A 19,158-nucleotide genomic window follows, 5' to 3' on the forward strand; every position below is an offset into this window, starting at 1 on the left:
ATGTACTTTACATTTTATCATTTTTCAAGATAGTGGTCCTAAAACATACCAAATAAAAATGAGACAGGAAGATTTCCTTCTTGTTGAATTTTACACCATTCTGAAAGTAACAAATTCCTCTATACTCTATCATATTTTGTATGCTTTTATCTGTTATGATTGATGTATTTCATACACTTACTTACAGAACAAAAAAATGAATTCAACTAATCAGCATAAAGTAGAGGAGTTCACCCTCCTGGGATTGGCCAGTTTCCCCAAGCTAAGCATTGCCTTATTCATCCTTCTACTTATTGTCTACAGTCTCACCATGCTTGGCAACCTCGTTATCATAGTAACCGTTCAGTTTGAAGCTCGTCTCCATTCAGCCATGTATTACTTTCTCAGCAGGTTATCCCTGGTAGACCTGTGCTATGCCACAGTGACCATCCCCAAAATGCTGGCTGACTTTCTCTCCAAGTCTAACACCATCTCCACCAACGCCTGTATTACCCAACTATTCTTCTTACACTTCTTTGCGGGAACAGAGTGCATTCTCCTAACAGTCATGGCCTATGATCGCTATGTCGCTATCTGCAACCCTCTACGCTATTCTAGTATTATGAACAAAACAAAGTGCCATTGGCTAGAGCTTGTATGTTGGGTGATAAGCTTTTTCCATTCCATCATCCAGATCATCTTGACCTGCCAACTGAAGTTTTGTGGGCTGAACCACATAGACCATTTTTTCTGTGACATCCACCCTCTGTCTGTCCTGGCCTGTTCAGATATTTTCATAATTGAAATAGTATTTGTGGCCAATAGTGGGATGATCTCAGCTCTCTGCTTTATTGTGCTACTTCTGTCATACATGGGAATTATCAACACCATTCTCAAGACCCGATCTGAACAAGGAATGGGTAAAGCCTTCTCAACTTGTGCTTCACATCTCATTGTTGTCACCCTTTTCTTTGGACCATGTGTCTTCATCTATTTAAGACCATCTGTAGCTTATGCTGCAGATAAAATGGTCTCTGTATTCTACACAGTTGTAACCCCCTTGCTGAACCCAATTATTTACACATTAAGAAATAAAGAGGTAAAAACAGCCATGAAATCATTTTTTGGAAAGTGGTTACCAAGGAAAGACAAATAAAAAATGTAAGCAACATTCTTCCTGTGTATTCTTCAGTTCTATAAATCACTGATGACTAAAACAATGAAAACAGAATAATCTCAAGAGGGGTACAGCTCCCCCCAACTCATATAAACAAAAATAACAAAAAAAAACAGTAGTGCTGATTAAGAAATGGGAATGATAAGGTTCATGATAAAAGAGGAATAAAGGGGGAAAAAAGGAGAGGGATACAGGGGATGGGAAATAGGACAAGGTGTAAGGGTAAAAAGGGTAAGAGAAAAGAAGCTCAAATGGTGGTCTGTGCCTGGTTAGGTTACAACATTGTGTCAGCACGGAAAAATAATACTCCTTAAAAGTTTCCAAAAAGGCAAAGATCAGGATGGTAACATTTATTGGCTAACTTTAAAAGATTCAAAGAGTGAACTTTTAGTCTACAGTGACATAATCAATCCCAACTCTCATTGAAGGGTGAATACTGTATCACAATGTTTTCAAAGTATGTGCAATATTAACCAAAATATGGAATCTACTTATGCCTGTACTGGTGTAAGGTGAAAAACCTCCCTTTGTGGAGACGGTAATAAAGGTCCAAAAATTAGTGTTGTAAAGATAAGCCTCATAAGGGGTTAGAGTGCTCCATAAATCCACATACATTGCTCCATAGAAAGTGTCCACCTCAGCATATGGTAATGTACCAAACCAAGGAACCTGTTTGTAATGCACCCTGTATGACTCAATATGCAAGAACCTTGGCAAATGTTGGAGACATCTTCAGTAATGCACAATATGGAGAGCAAGGTAAACCATTTTTTGTGTGGAAGGTAATGGAACAGGCAGATTTCATCCATGCTGTATAATACAGATCCACAATGAATGGAGTGTCGATATTATTTGTGGTGTACCAGTCTTGTGGTGATTAGACACACAATAATGAGGTGTGTCCCCAAATGTTCCAGAGTCCTCAAGAATATTACAGACCTTCCAAACTGCTGATTTTCTTTTAGAGTTGCGTGGATTAATAAGGGGTTACATGTTTTTCAGATTGTTATTGCTGTCTGTGTCCCTATATGGCACACCTCACCTCCTCACATTTTATTCATGGGATAGAAAAGGAGCTCTGCTGTTATATGTTAGTGTTATTGGGGCCAGACTGAAACGCAACCTAGGAGAAACAAACACAACAATAAAAAACGTATGTGTAAAGATTTATAAATGTCTGTCTTTGTCTCTCTTGGAGTGGTTTAATTTGCCTATCCTTGTAGTAATGTCACTGATAAGGAAAATCTATCCTAAAGGAATGCAGGAAATCACACAAATTGTTTACACTAGCACAATTCAAGCAAGTATTTTAAAAATGCTGGAAGGTGGGGATCTGCTTGACAAATAAAAATAAAACAATAAATCGTCACTAAAACCATAGCATACATATGTAAATAACTTACTATCTATACAGTAACTATAACAAATAAAAAAGAAAGATGACAAGACAAAAAAAATGGTACTTCTATCCTTAGATTTAGCTTTCTTTGTAAAGAGCAATTTTTTTGTCCTCTTTTATTGCAGTTTACTATATTCAGCCTTACTTCTTTGTGCCCTCTTAGCCAATTGCAACTCTGCAATTTATAGACCCCGGAAAAAGACACCATGCTGCAGTAGTTGAAGCCTTGCTATACAGTATACTCAAGGACACCCCACTACACTGCAGTAAAGAACAGCAGTAACAATGAGAATTGCACTAGCTGTGCTGATTGCCTTTTTTGCTTTTACTATGGTATACTTTACTAGCGCTTTCAAAGGAGTCATCCATAACAATCAACAGTAGAACATTCATAAAAGCCCAGTAAACACCTCCAGAATGATCCCGAGTATAATAGACCACCACTGATCAGAAATGCCTGCTTTCCACAGCCAGCTTGCCCAGAATTGCAACTCTTTCTGTCAAACCCATCTGCTGCAAAGGTGTAGGTTTTTTTTCCATCTCACAAAATGCCATTATAATTATACTCAAAGCTGAAGTACAAAACAACTAACAACAAAACAATTTGTTAACAAAACAATTCAAGGTGTAGTATATGACGGCTAACAGATTTTTAATTCCTTGCCACAATCCACAGCTCCATATACATGTAATTTCTAAAGTGCGGCAATATATTGCAGTTCAGCACAATGGCCAAAGATGATAGTCTGTAATTCTTTTTCGAAGGATGTCTGTTTAAAGGAGCAGACTTTGCATCAAATGCCTGTAGACTCCAAGACTACAAGCAATTGTTGACATCTCATAAACATTCCCTGCCCGCGGAGCTTGTGTAGCCTTTATACAAAGATGATAAACTTCCATCTGTGCAGGACTGATTCTCTGTTCATCCTAGAACTAGTGTTATGGTAGCCACTAATGATCCAATCTTTTTTATCCAATGTTACCATTTCTACGAAATACAGTAAAACCTTGGTTTAAAGAGTAACTGTCAGGCTGCAGAAGCTAATTTAAACCTCTAGTCTCCTGTGTTAAACAGTTTAGAAGGAAGCCAAAAAGACATTACTGAAGATAAAGATCTCTCTTACCTTTGATGTATGCTGAACAGCAAAGCTTAGAGCTAAGCAGGACGCAAGCCGCATAACATACTGCAAAGCATTCTGGGGCCCTCCCCTCGGCTGCTAAGGAGAAGACGGGATCAAGTTTCAGCAGCTTCTAAAACTCAGTCCAGCCACAGCACAGATAAATCTCCGGGCAGAGTACACTGCAGGAGTCCGCTATTGTTCCTAGCCACATGGCTCATTAATATTCACTGCAAACTAGTGTTATTCAGTATGAGCTGTTCTGTGATCAGAAGCAGGCAGGACATGACGACACATTTGGCTTCACAAACATGGAACCTGCCATGAGCTGTCAGGAGCATCATTCTCTGCATATACTATATACAAATTCTGTGAAATCCAAACGTGGACAGTGAAATGCATATGTAATGTAAGTACAGCCAATCTTTAGCTACTGATATATGTGTTTATTTTCTCTGAGACCTTATACCTAACAGCTCCTCTTTAAGAGCAGGGGTGTAACAATAGCGTCTGCAGCCCCTGCATCCGCGGGGAAACCCTGGGCCAGCTTAGGGCAGTTTTGGGGGCAGGGGGGGTCGCAGGCGCAGCATGAGGAGAGAGCATGGCTGCACATCGGCAGGGAGGGGGAACAGTTCTCCCCCTTCCTCACCTCAGGCTCTCCCCTCAGCTGCTCCCCTCCTGCAATTATCAGTAGTAGCAAGTGGCGGGCAGGAACACATACCTCCATGCGTTCCATGTGTCAGAGGTTCCGCTCTCCAAGTGTCTCACGCTACTTCCTGTTTAAACAGGAAATAGAGTGAGGCACTTAGAGATCGGACCTCCACGGTGGATAAAGGTATGTGTTCCTGCTGCCGCCCGCTGCCACTGATAATAGCAGGAGGGGAGCAGCTGAGGGGAGAGCCCCAGGTGGGGGGGGAATGGCCCCCCTCCCGGCCGGTGTGTGGCCATGCTCTCTCCTCATACTGTGACCCCTCCTGCACCCCAAAATGGCCCTGAGCGGGCCCGGGGGTCCCATCCAAATTTTTGCAGGGGGGCCCAGTGATTTCTAGTTACGCCCCTGATTAAGAGTAACTTGGTTGCACCTGCACGAGCACCGCTGTCAATTAAGTCCACATTGTTCAGAGTGTACTGCCCCAGGGACATCTTTTTTATTAGGAGTAATGAAGGTCCTCTTTTAGTTTGAGCCACCAGGAATTTTACTGAATATAACCTAATGATAAAACTGCTTATGTTTTACAATATTACTTTATATATTATTTAATCAATGTTTTCCCATTGTAAAATCTTTCCCCACCCTGATTTACATTCTTAAATGTATCACAGATGGCTCTTTACTGTTGGTGAATACCCGGTGAATGTTTTTTCCCCCTCTGTGAAGATACACCTAATAAAGTGGCTAGCACAATATATACATATTCCTCTGATTGCGTTTCTTTTGGTTCACGTAGTAGCATACCATTTATTTCAGGAGCACCCAAAATTGCAAATGCTGCAGCAATAAACCCCAAAATATCAAATGCATCTATTATTATAATGACCATTAAATAATAAATGCAGCAGTCATTGCCCCACATAAGAAATTCAGCAAATATTAACCCACATATAACATGCAGCAAACATTACTCCACATGTGAAATTCATCAAATGTTACCCTACATATGAAATGCAGAAAACATTACACCACATAAGAAATGCAAAAATGCAGCACACATTACCCCTCATATGAAATGCAGCAAACATTACTCGATAAAAGAACAGGAGAAAACAACATGCCCCATAAGAAATGCAGGAACATTACACCCCATATGAAATGCAGCAAACATTACCAACCACATATGAAATGCAACAAACGTTACGCCAAATAAAAATGCAGCAAACTTTACACTACATATATGAAATTCAGCAAACATTATCTATAATGAAAATTTTAAACCCCCACTATGAAATGTAGCAAACTTTACCCCACATATGAAATGTAGCAAATGTTACTCCACATATAAAATGCAGCAAACGTTACCCCACAGATGAATTGCATCAAAAAATACCCCCACATATGAAATGCAGTAAATGTTACCTCCCATATTTGAAATGCAGCAAATGTCCTCTTTGTGAATGTGCCTTAATCCTCCTCATCCACTCTGCTGCTCAATTGGTATCTTTATTGGTCTAATGTAGACAGCAAGGGCTCCAGGTCAAGAGGTGGTAGCAGAGGCAGAGCCAGTCAGTAAAAAGGAGGAGCAGGAAATTTCAACCAATTTCCTGCAAGCCATGCCTGACATGATGGCACGTTGAATCCCAGCCAATATTGGTATAGGCTACTGGGGGCGGGACTGAGAATCAAATGGTACTGCAGAGCACCAGCCTGGCTGGCTCCAAGTATTTTATGGGGATGTAGCTGGTCCGGCACCATGGCAACTGGCGTCTGTATTGGAAGAGATTTCAGGGCATGATGAAGCCCCCAATCTCTTGTCCTGACAACACACCTGGTGGGTTAAACGTGCTGTTTTCTATCTATAATGGAGAAACGCTCCGAATCTAATCCACTCTCTGACACCACCACAGCTTGGGGGAACAAACAAGGAACAAGACAGAACCCAGCCCCAGCCGTGAATACCGCCATCAACTCCGTGGCTAAGTATTTCACAGGCCCATCTACACACTCTAACTCTGACAAGATGGCGGAACAAGCAGGCCCAGCGGTAGCTTCTGACAACTTGACAACCACTACCTCGCCTAAAAGTCTAGAGGACATTTGGGAATTCTTGCGGGGCCTGCCGACAAAAGAAGATTTAGATAAACAGACTGACCTCATTTTAACGACCACGGAGTCTGAAGCTGCTGCCCTGTGCGAGGAGGTCACCGGCCTGGCGGACAGAGTTTTGGGAGCTGAGGCGAGCATTTCCCAACTGCAACAGGATGTACAGCTTCTTTAAGAAGCATCCACTAAACAAACTACCCTTAATAATTTCTACCAATCCAGCCTAGAAGACCTATAAAATAGGAATCGTCGCAACAACGTGCAGATCCGTGGCCTACCGGAAGCCACACGTAATGCAGACCTTCCAGCTACGGTACAGACTATATTCGACAAAGTCCTAGACCAGATCCATTCTCCCCCAATCCATCTGGATCGGGGACATTGTGCTCTACGTGCCATGCCACAGGGTGACTCCCCTCCCAGGGACGTTATATGCAAAGTCCACCATTTTGCCATTAAAGAGGCTATCATGGCAGTGGTTATATGTCATTGCACTATTGATTTTGATGGAGTCCAGGTCACACTCTACCAGGAGGATTTGGCCCCCTTCACCTTGGCCCAACGAAGAGCACTTCGGCCACTTCTTCAAGTTCTACAGGAAGAGGGAGCTATCTACCGCTGGGGTTTTCCCTTTAATCTTCAAGCAAAGATTGGTTCCCGCTCAGCTATCCTACGCACACCTGCTGATGCCCCTGCCTTTTGTTCTTCCTTGGAGATTGAGCCCATTATGGGACCCTGACTTGCAGCTGATTAATCCACCACAGAAACAGAAATCGATGCGAGAAGCCCCAAGTGATGCACCCTCATGAGTAGTCTTCTGTGTTTTTTCAGATTATTTCTGAAATCTAATTTCACGAGTGAACTGTCCTCACTTTTATTTTTATCTCCTCTTTTTCTTTTTGAAACAACGCACCTTGTGGCCTTTAGACTTATACTTTTTACTTCACATTTCGGTTTTTGCTTGGTGATCTGGACTTATCTATTATGATAACTGTTATACCACTGTGAGAAACGAGGCAGCTGCAGCGAACAGCACCGCCGCCGCAGCTGCCTCCATGCGGCCATCGTACCCTCGGCGTCCAGGACGCTGAGGACGGAACGTTCTTCCGGGCAGGGGGTCGCCATAGCGCGCGGGCACGCGCACAGACGGGACCTTTATGCGGGGAGGAAGCCCGTCAGCTGACCTGTCGGTCAGCTGGCGTCAGAGGAGTACCACGGCGCCCAGGATTAGCTGATTTGGAGGGGCGTGCCAGTGGGGTCTGCTCTGCTTCATAAGCCTCCGGGCTTCATTATAGGATTGTCTGTTGTTGTGAATACTTGCGTGTTAGCGCTCAGACCTTAGGCTAGTTCCCTGGTGTTGATGCTAAGGATTTCACACCTAGTCTAGGATATTGCTGTCTTGCTATTTGTTTATTGTAGACTAGTTCCCGGGTGTTGATGCCAAGGAGTTGACACCCAGACTAGGATATTGTTTACTGTATTGATCTCCTGTGTATGACTCTTAGCTATTACCTCTGACTCTGATCCTGCCTTCTGATCCTGTACTTTCGCCTATCCGCCTACCTGTTGCTGAACCTCGGCCTGATTACCGTTTACTCTCTTGTCTCACGATTCTGTACCGATACGTACCTTCCTGTTGCTGAACCTCTGCCTGATTACCGTTTACTCTCTTGTCTCACAATTCTGTACCGATACATACCTCTCTGTTACCGACCCTTGCCTGCCTGACCATTCTACTCGCCAGTGGGCCCTCGCCACTGGTGAGGTGTTTACTGCGCCAGCTCCGCTGGTTAAGCAACTCTGCTAGGCTATAGTTCAGCCTTAATTACCTGCTCACTAGGTATCTGTCATTTTAGTATTACTGTATCTCGTAGGCTGCAGTACAGTCTGACTCACCCGGCCCTCGGGTGTTCATTTGCCTGCAGTATATTCTGAATCACCCGCTCCTTGGGAGATTCAGCCTCTTCAGTATTGTTTCTCCAGCTTGCTGGAGCCTGTACGCTAGTGCCGCTTCGTGTAGGGGCTGGTGAGGTTTCTTCAAACTATTAAAGTTACGGTTGCACCCAAACACTTACACTTTATTAGGTGTCCAGAGGTTAGCCATACTTGTATTATTGGTGATTCTGCAGATCACTAATAATCAGGTATACATCTGTATTGTTGGTGATACTGCAGATCATCAATAATCAAATACTTTCTGTGTGCTGACACCTTTAGTTACAACCACTTGCTCTCTGCCTTATTACGATATACCCATTCCAAACTCCTATAGTCTTAACACAATGGCTGGTTTGTTTCCTATCTTTTATGTCACTTTGTATGTATACCATGCTTTATGCCTATATTTCACTGGGTACTTTCATGTTTTGCAACACCTGTGGCATACACAACTGTATTTTCGCTGAGCATCCAGTTCTGTCCCTCAAGACTCATCATCATGGTGGTCTAATCAATACTTGCTCTTGCACATTTTCCATTTATTTTCCCGCCTTCTCTCCCTGTGTGCATATCATTATTCTACTCCAACATCAAAACTCACAAGTTCTCCAGCTTCTTAAAGGCTCATAGATATTTATACAGACGTGTATGCCCAGGGCTCTGAGATACTCCTTGTGTGTGGAATGTCCCTTCATAACCCACCTATTATGGCCTCACAGGCTATTTCAGAAGTTTCAGATTTATATTGCATAATGCACAGCTTCTTACTATTGTGCTTTGAGATATGGAATTTTCCTTTCCCGCTGCTCTCTTTCTCTTCTCAGTTCTATTGTGAGTGAACGCGGAAAAGCCGCCACGTGTACTGACAGCAAGGCGGCTGGTTCCGCGTCCAGCGCGGCGGTTTGCACGCAGCAGTGTGCAGCTAGTGTGGCTGAGCCTGTTAGTTCACACAGGTAAAGGAATTCACGTGCGCGCTGAAAGGCAGAACTTTTATGATGGCCAAGGAGGGATCAGCTGACCAGGCCGGTCAGCTGACCTCAGAGCTGGTAGCCATTGGTTGATCACTTCAGGGTGGCGCCAGAGAGCAATGCACTATATATGGTTACTGCTGGCCACTCTCAAGTTGTCTGCCGTTGCGATCACTACGTGGAAGCACTCAGACCTTAGTCAGATCCTACAGTGTGTTTGAACCAGGAGGACCTGGGAATTCACACTGAGCCAGATTACTTGTATTGTTATTCTGTTATACTTCAGACTAGTTCCAGGGTGTAGAGACCACGGACCTCACACCCAAGACTAGGGAACTTGTGTTATTATTCTGTTATACTTCAGACTAGTTCCAGGGTGTAGAGACCACGGACCTCACACCCAAGACTAGGGAACTTGTGTTATCATTCTGGTATACTTCAGACTAGTTCCAGGGTGTACAGACCACGGACCTCACACCCAAGACTAGGCATTGTTTGATATTTGTTATGACCTGTTGCTTTCCTGACTATCCTTCTGCTTTCTGATTCGGTACCACGCATATCTGATATCTCGTTGCCAAACCCTGCCTGACTTGGATACCAAATCAGCCTTCTGTCTTTGTACTTTATCTGTCTGTGTGTTGCCGACCTGGCTTGCCTGACCTCGAGAGCTATCTCTCTCCACTTAAGAGATAGTCTCCAAGATCAGTCAGTGACATCCACCTTCAGGTGTTACTCACTCTCTGGTCCTTCCTACCTTCAGTCTGACTCCACCCCTTGGAGAGTCTCAGGCTGCTGGAAGGTTCTGTGCTCTCTGTGAGCAGTATTGCCTATACTGTCTAAGATCAAATGCTCATCGGTTGCGTTACTCAAAGTCATACTGTTACACCAAACACTCACGAGTATACATAGGTGTCCAGAGGTTAGAGTTATATCTGTATTATTGGTGATTCTGCAGATCATCCATAATCAGGTATATATCTGCATTCTTGGTGATACTGCAGATCACCAATAATCAGATTTTCTCTGCGTGCAGACACTGTTCGTTACATCTATGCTCTTTTTCTCTTTTCTCTCTCTTGCTCTCTGCTGATCTGCGCCAGGCCGGCCCTGACCTCACCCATAGCACGCCATACACATCCTCATGTTTCTTAAAATTCAAACACTTAACACGAAGGGACTTAACTTTCCCTGTAAAACGTAGAGCCCTTTTACACCAACTTCATAAACAGCGTGTGCACATTATGTTCCTGCAAGAAACACTTTAAGGGCAACTCTCCCCATAAACTCACCGATAAATATTATACTCAGGCCTTTTTCAGTAACTTGCCCGATACAAAAACCATAGGAGGAGCAATATTACAATCTAAAGAATTTGACTTCCAGTTCTTGCAGGAGCACAAGTATAACACGGGCCGTTTCCTTTTTATAAAATGGTACTTATTTGTCTCGCACGTTCACACTTGGCACTTATTACGCCCCTAATAGTGGACAACCGGCTTTTTTGGTCAGGGCCTTTGATGCCCTTGATAGCTCTGTGGAAGAAAGTCTGATCATTGGAGGCAATCTCAACATGGTCCTTGATCCAATCGCAGATTGCTCCATGGGTAAGAGCTCCCTGACCAACAGAGCAATTGCTAAGTGTGGAAGGAAATTGGTTCAGTGCCAATTAGTCGATGTATGGAGGATACAACACCCAACCGGGCGCGACTATACTTTTCTCTCCAATTTACACAATTCTTACATGCGTATTGACCATATCTTCATGTCACAAAATGTACTTTCTGAACACATTTCTGAAATAGGTATTATGATGTTATCTGATCACTCCCTGGTTATTTTGGAGATTGGTATCTGTCCTAAAAAACAACTCCCCAGACAATGGCGCCTGAACATTTCCCTCCTGCAGGATAAAAATTTGAAACATTCCATTTCTAACGCCCTTCAGGATTATTTCTCAACAAATACCACTGACGAGGTTCCTCTCTCATCAATATGGGAGGCACATAAGTGTACCATTAGGGGGAAAATTATACAAGAGGCGAGCTTCAGACACAAAAAAAGACAAGAAGAAATTCTTCATAGCTTAAACACTATCAGAGGTCTGGAGTCACGCCACAAGAAAACCTTATCAAATGCAGATTTGCAAATTCTGCAAACGGAAAGAGAGAAGCTGAAATCTCTTCTCTTTCACAGGGAGAAACACATTGCTCTTAAACGCAAACAATCATTCTATGAATATGGAAACAAGTGCAGTAGAATGTTAGCCAGGGCTCTTCGGGAAACCTATGCCCACACCAACGTAGCACATATTCAAGATCACTCAGGCGTTAAAAAATATAGATCTGAATCAATCGCCAAAGTTTTCATGGATTATTACCACTCCCTCTATAACTTACCAACTAACAACTCTGATCCTCCTAGCCAGGCAAGGTCTCAGGCTATCAACGCATACCTACAAGCCACTGGCTTACCCAAATTGACCGATTAAATTATCTGTGACCTAGAAACCCCTATAACTGATTTTGAACTTAGACAGGCTATAAAACCCTCAGCCACTGGCAAGGCCCCTGGCCCCGATGGCCTCCCACTTGATTACTACAAATCCTTTGGAAATATTCTGATCCCCCGTTTACTGATGTTTCTTAATGCTCCCCCCTCTAAACTACCCAAGGATATGTTAGCTGCCCAGATAGCGGTCATCCCTAAACCGGGTAAGGACACCACCTTGTGCTCTAATTATTGTCCCATTTCCCTTCTAAACGCTGACCTGAAACTATTTGCCAAAGTGTTGGCAAACAGGCTTTCCCCATTATGGATTCGCTACTACATCCAGATCAAGCAGGGTTTATACCAGGGTGAGAGACAACACCATACGCACAATTGATGTTATCCAATGGGCGCATAAGTCACATGTCCATTTGCTACTTCTATCCACTGACGCCGAAAAGGCATTCGATAGAGGAGATTGGGGCTTTTTAGAGGCTACACTTCAACATATAGGCCTTGGTCAAAATATGTTGCGCTGGATTATGGCACTCTACTCTATTCCATCCGCGCAGGTTCGTGTCAATGGTGTTGTCTCCGCATCTTTCCCTATTGCCAATGGTACAAGACAAGGTTGCCCCCTTTCCCCTTTAATGTTTGCCTTATCATTAGAACCTTTCCTACGTACTATCCGCAAAAATGTAAATGTTAGAGGCCCTCAACTCCCCTCATTGGAGCACAACGTGGCGGCCTACACGGGTGATTTGCTCTTCTACCTGGTAGAACCCCACATTTCCCTTCCTTTTTTGGAATTGGAATTAAAAACATACCAAAATATCTCTAATTTTAAAATAAATCCAGACAAATGTCAAGCTATGGGTGTATCTATGCCAACTAACTTATGTTCCCAGATTAAAAATAACTTTCCTTATAAATGGCCACCGCAAGCTATCACATATCTTGGGATCCGTATCCCTTCCTCACTAACTGATCTATAGAGACTTAATTTTGTCCCTTTAATCCAAACTCTAACTTCTGATCTACAACATTGGGACAAGCCTTGCTTTTCCTGGCTGTGAAGCATCAACATTATAAAAATGAATATTCTACCAAGAATATTATTATACCTTTACCAAACCATACCAATAGCCTTGTCAACGGAACACTTTAAGACTTTACGGGGACAGTTTGCACGTTTCATTTGGAAACGCAAGCCCCCGCGCATTCGCTACACTGCACTTTACTCAAGGAATCTGGTGGTTTAGCTGTACCAAATATTGGGAAATATCATACAGCAACCTCCTTGACCCGCCTAATCGATTGGCATAGAAATTCTAATCAGAAAAGATGGGTGCAATTAGAACAAGTTCTTGTTGGTACGGAGTTTTGTGTGTTTATCCATGGTCTTCATTTAAAATACAAAATGAATATCTCTTAGTGAATTCTACCCCAAGTGCTCTCTCCAGGGTCCTCCATCTTTCAGATATATCTCCTTGGCCCTCTCCCCAGGTGCCTCTACTAAACAATCCACTATTCCCTCCAGGATGCTCTTCTCAGAGCAATGCCTGCTGGAGAATAGGTGATATAATTAGATGCCGTGGTCTAATTCATAATAGAGCTTGGATTTCACTTTCACAATTACGTGAGTCACGTTCATGTCCATTTTTGGCCGAGTGGAGCCACATGCAATTTGTCTATTTTCTTAGATCTTTGGGACATAGAGAGCAGTTATCTAGACCGCTTTCTATGCTCGAGAATCTATTTCTCTCTAAAGGCAATATAAAAAACCGCTCTCCTAGTTTTATCAACCCCTGCTTTCAGCTACTACCTGGTCTTTAGAACTCAAATCCAATGGGAATCCAAACCCAATTGTGTGTTTTCTGATGAGCATTGGCAGAAGATACTCACGCTAAACCAATCTGCCTCAGTATCCTCTCGGATCAAGGAATCCAATTTTAAAATTGTGTCCAGGTGGTATTTGACTCCGAGCAGATTAAACAAAATTTTTCCTAATACGGGTGATTTGCTCTTCTACCTGGTAGAACCCCACATTTCCCTTCCTTTTTTGGAATTGGAATTAAAAACATACCAAAATATCTCTAATTTTAAAATAAATCCAGACAAATGTCAAGCTATGGGTGTATCTATGCCAACTAACTTATGTTCCCAGATTAAAAATAACTTTCCTTATAAATGGCCACCGCAAGCTATCACATATCTTGGGATCCGTATCCCTTCCTCACTAACTGATCTATAGAGACTTAATTTTGTCCCTTTGATCCAAACTCTAACTTCTGATCTACAACATTGGGACAAGCCTTGCTTTTCCTGGCTGTGAAGCATCAACATTATAAAAATGAATATTCTACCAAGAATATTATTATACCTTTACCAAACCATACCAATAGCCTTGTCAACGGAACACTTTAAGACTTTACGGGGACAGTTTGCACGTTTCATTTGGAAACGCAAGCCCCCACGCATTCGCTACACTGCACTTTACTCAAGGAATCTGGTGGTTTAGCTGTACCAAATATTGGGAAATATCATACAGCAACCTCCTTGACCCGCCTAATCGATTGGCATAGAAATTCTAATCAGAAAAGATGGGTGCAATTAGAACAAGTTCTTGTTGGTACGGAGTTTTGTGTGTTTATCCATGGTCTTCATTTAAAATACAAAATGAATATCTCTTAGTGAATTCTACCCCAAGTGCTCTCTCCAGGGTCCTCCATCTTTCAGATATATCTCCTTGGCCCTCTCCCCAGGTGCCTCTACTAAACAATCCACTATTCCCTCCAGGATGCTCTTCTCAGAGCAATGCCTGCTGGAGAATAGGTGATATAATTAGATGCCGTGGCCTAATTCATAATAGAGCTTGGATTTCACTTTCACAATTACGTGAGTCACGTTCATGTCCATTTTTGGCCGAGTGGAGCCACATGCAATTTGTCTATTTTCTTAGATCTTTGGGACATAGAGAGCAGTTATCTAGACCGCTTTCTATGCTCGAGAATCTATTTCTCTCTAAAGGCAATATAAAAAACCGCTCTCCTAGTTTTATCAACCCCTGCTTTCAGCTACTACCTGGTCTTTAGAACTCAAATCCAATGGGAATCCAAACCCAATTGTGTGTTTTCTGATGAGCATTGGCAGAAGATACTCACGCTAAACCAATCTGCCTCAGTATCCTCTCGGATCAAGGAATCCAATTTTAAAATTGTGTCCAGGTGGTATTTGACTCCGAGCAGATTAAACAAAATTTTTCCTAATACGGGTGATTTGCTTTTCTACCTGGTAGAACCCCACATTTCCCTTCCTTTTTTGGAATTGGAATTAAAAACATACCAAAATATCTCTAATTTTAAAATAAATCCAGACAAATGTCAAGCTATGGGTGTATCTATGCCAACTAACTTATGTTCCCAGATTAAAAATAACTTTCCTTATAAATGGCCACCGCAAGCTATCACATATCTTGGGATCCGTATCCCTTCCTCACTAACTGATCTATAGAGACTTAATTTTGTCCCTTTGATCCAAACTCTAACTTCTGATCTACAACATTGGGACAAGCCTTGCTTTTCCTGGCTGTGAAGCATCAACATTATAAAAATGAATATTCTACCAAGAATATTATTATACCTTTACCAAACCATACCAATAGCCTTGTCAACGGAACACTTTAAGACTTTACGGGGACAGTTTGCACGTTTCATTTGGAAACGCAAGCCCCCACGCATTCGCTACACTGCACTTTACTCAAGGAATCTGGTGGTTTAGCTGTACCAAATATTGGGAAATATCATACAGCAACCTCCTTGACCCGCCTAATCGATTGGCATAGAAATTCTAATCAGAAAAGATGGGTGCAATTAGAACAAGTTCTTGTTGGTACGGAGTTTTGTGTGTTTATCCATGGTCTTCATTTAAAATACAAAATGAATATCTCTTAGTGAATTCTACCCCAAGTGCTCTCTCCAGGGTCCTCCATCTTTCAGATATATCTCCTTGGCCCTCTCCCCAGGTGCCTCTACTAAACAATCCACTATTCCCCCAGGATGCTCTTCTCAGAGCAATGCCTGCTGGAGAATAGGTGATATAATTAGATGCCGTGGTCTAATTCATAATAGAGCTTGGATTTCACTTTCACAATTACGTGAGTCACGTTCATGTCCATTTTTGGCCGAGTGGAGCCACATGCAATTTGTCTATTTTCTTAGATCTTTGGGACATAGAGAGCAGTTATCTAGACCGCTTTCTATGCTCGAGAATCTATTTCTCTCTAAAGGCAATATAAAAAACCGCTCTCCTAGTTTTATCAACCCCTGCTTTCAGCTACTACCTGGTCTTTAGAACTCAAATCCAATGGGAATCCAAACCCAATTGTGTGTTTTCTGATGAGCATTGGCAGAAGATACTCACGCTAAACCAATCTGCCTCAGTATCCTCTCGGATCAAGGAATCCAATTTTAAAATTGTGTCCAGGTGGTATTTGACTCCGAGCAGATTAAACAAAATTTTTCCTAATACTATCTCTCAATGCTGGCAATGCGATAACGCATTAACCGACATATTTTGGGAATGTGAAGCCATTAAACCATTCTGGCAGTCAGTCCAGAAATACATTAAAATCCTAACGGATGGAGATGCGGTTGATGACCCCTCATACTACTTGCTCCATAATACCCCCAAACCTTTTAAAAAGTTTAAATGCTCTTTGTCTCGCCAGATGGAGTCCATGACTCAAACTTTACTCGGCAGGGACGAGGCCTTCTCACGTACCTGGATTCACTGAGATGTTTCTAGAATATCAACAAATTCCCCAGGACACATAATATTTTATATTCTTCCCTTCGTTGAGGGGTATTTTTACACTCTTCTTGGCAAGCTCGAGTTTCTAGTTGGATGACGTGGGGTCTCGGGGGGGGGGGGGGGGGGGGGGATGGGGCCACTTGGTCTTCTTGCAGATCTTTTCTTTTCTTTCATCTTCTTGTTGGGCTCTCTGGATCCGGACTCAAGGAGACCCATACTCTCTCTTCCTCTTGTTTTCTCTTCTTTCTCTCCTCCTTTGTCTCCTATTGCTTACTCTTCTTAGTAGTAATACTGCAGTTTTATTCTTTAGGTTAATGTCTCCAAATGCAATTTTTATAATGGGCTGTCTGTGGCTCTATAATTCCTCTGGTAATTGTGAGGGACAAAATATATTTTCTTTGTTTATATGGTCTTTAATGGGAGGGAGGGTGAGGCCCTTGGGATCAAGACTTTAACTACTGTGCACATTTGTATGGGTTGTTATATACGATTTTTGGCTGGGGGCTTCTCTTCCCACTAAGCGCAATTGTTATTTTATTAATTTGGTTGCGACTGCTGTAAGCTATTTTTGTTGTTCTGTTTAAAATGTTCTTTCTTACTAAAATAAAGAATCTTAAAATAAAAAAGTTTATTTATTTCAGTAATTCAAAAAGTGAAATGCGTAGATTTTTTTTTGAATGATTACACAGAGAATGTTATATTTGAAATGTTTATTTATTTTTATTTTGATGATTATAAAATGATACAATAAAAAACAAACAAAAATGAGTATCTCGGAAAATTAAAATATTTTGAAAAAGTTCAATATTCTAGTCTAATTGTGCCTCATTTAACTCAGATAATTATCCCAAAAACACAAGCCAAAAAAAGTCATTGCCGGTGTAGCTGGCTTTTCACAGAGTGCTTTATCCAAGCTTATTAACCAGTTAATTGTGTAACAAGGTAACAGAGGCGCCAGGTAGGGTAAAATTAATTAAAATCATTAAAAAGGGGGAAGTGGGTGGACTCACCTCCCTTTTGGAAGAAATGGCCGGATCACGGGCAAGTTACTTACAGTTTAAAGTAACAATTATTAACAATTTCAAACGTACAACGCGTTTCACCGGTAATAGTCCCGCTTCTTCAGGCAAAAGATTTTTGGAGGGTGCACTGTCAGGTCAAAAGCTGGGCATAGCACCTCTGCGTCAAAGCAGCATGAGTGAACGGGCGCCTCTGCTGCTCATTCATGCTGAGACTTACACGTTGGGGATTGGTGAAGAGGAACATGTGTTTCCTGAGACAATTGAAGTGCCTGGGAATGAATGAACATGACTCCAATCAGTAGCCATGTTCATTTGTAAAAATTAATGTAAAAAAAATAGAGTAGAACACCGATCAAACACTTCCTGGTAAAACAGAAAAGTGTATTGCGTAATTTTGTGGCCCAAAATGTAAAAATAAAATAAACATCCATAAAAAATACTATTGTTATTAACCACTTGAGCCTAACTGGATGGATATATCGGTCCAGCAGGAGCTGCTTAGCGGTAATCTGGATGGATATATCCATCCACCAGTGTTGCGGTGGGTTCGCGCTCGGTCCAGACAGCTATTACAGGGAATCAATTTTGGAAGGGGAACGAGTGTTCCTCTGAGCCAACCAAAGCCCCTGTAAATAAATCAACATGCTTCAAGTCACGAGGCATGTTAATTCATAAAACTGAAAGTAGAAAAATGTAAAAAAAAAAAAAAAAAAAAAAAAAAAAAAGGACCATACAATTCCTGGTAACTTCCAGGAGAGCATACAGCGCCATGTAATGTAAAGTAATAACAAAATCAAAAAAATAAATACATTTAATATTCATTAAAACCCTGCTGAACCCCCACCTCCCCCATGGCTGCAAAACATTAACACATGCAAAAAGAAAAAAAAGACAGTTTTAAAACAATTGCATAAATAGTTACCTTAGGGACTGAACTTTTTAATATGTATGTCATGAGGGTATATTACTGTTATTTTTGCAAAATAAGGGCTTATAAATAGTGATGGATGCAAAATTGCAAATATGCACCTTTATTTTGAAGTAAAATATTGTTGCCATACACTGTACTAGGGACATAACTTAAATATGTCATATTAACTGGGACAAATAAAATGTGTGGGTTTTAATTACAGTAGCATGTACTATTTTAAAGTATACTAGCCGAAAACTTAAAAATAATACATTTTTTTTTTTTATTCCCATTAAAATTTATTAAAAATAAAACAATTCTTAGCAAAATGTACCATCTAAAGAAAGCCTAATTGGTGGAGAAAAAAACAAGCTATAGATCATTTAGGTGTGGTAAGTAGTAATAAAATTATTGGCAAATGAAAGGTGGGAGTGCTGAAAGGGTAAAATTGCTTCCATCCTCAAAGTGAAAACACCTGCGGGCTGAAGTGGTAAAACCCACCTATCGCCTTTACATTTCAGGAGCCTGTAGACACAGAAGTTCTGTTGCCCTAAATTCCACCTTCTGTCAAACCCACAAATCCTGCC

At 41.7% G+C, this 19,158-nt stretch overlaps 2 protein-coding genes across 2 annotated transcripts in view; one reads left to right on the forward strand and one right to left on the reverse strand.

The window, feature by feature from the left end:
- Positions 1–19,158, reverse strand: part of LOC137521406 (zinc finger protein 664-like) — a 112,976-nt gene that overhangs the window by 73,993 nt on the left and 19,825 nt on the right. The gene's annotated exons all lie outside the window — the stretch shown is intronic.
- Positions 197–1,135, forward strand: LOC137522144 (olfactory receptor 4Q3-like). Its single transcript, XM_068242174.1, has one exon. It carries the CDS (start codon positions 197–199, stop codon positions 1,133–1,135), a length of 939 nt encoding a protein of 312 aa, XP_068098275.1.

The sequence above is a fragment of the Hyperolius riggenbachi genome, chromosome 6 (genome assembly GCF_040937935.1).
Source record: "Hyperolius riggenbachi isolate aHypRig1 chromosome 6, aHypRig1.pri, whole genome shotgun sequence".
Classification (NCBI taxonomy): Eukaryota; Metazoa; Chordata; class Amphibia; order Anura; family Hyperoliidae; genus Hyperolius; species Hyperolius riggenbachi.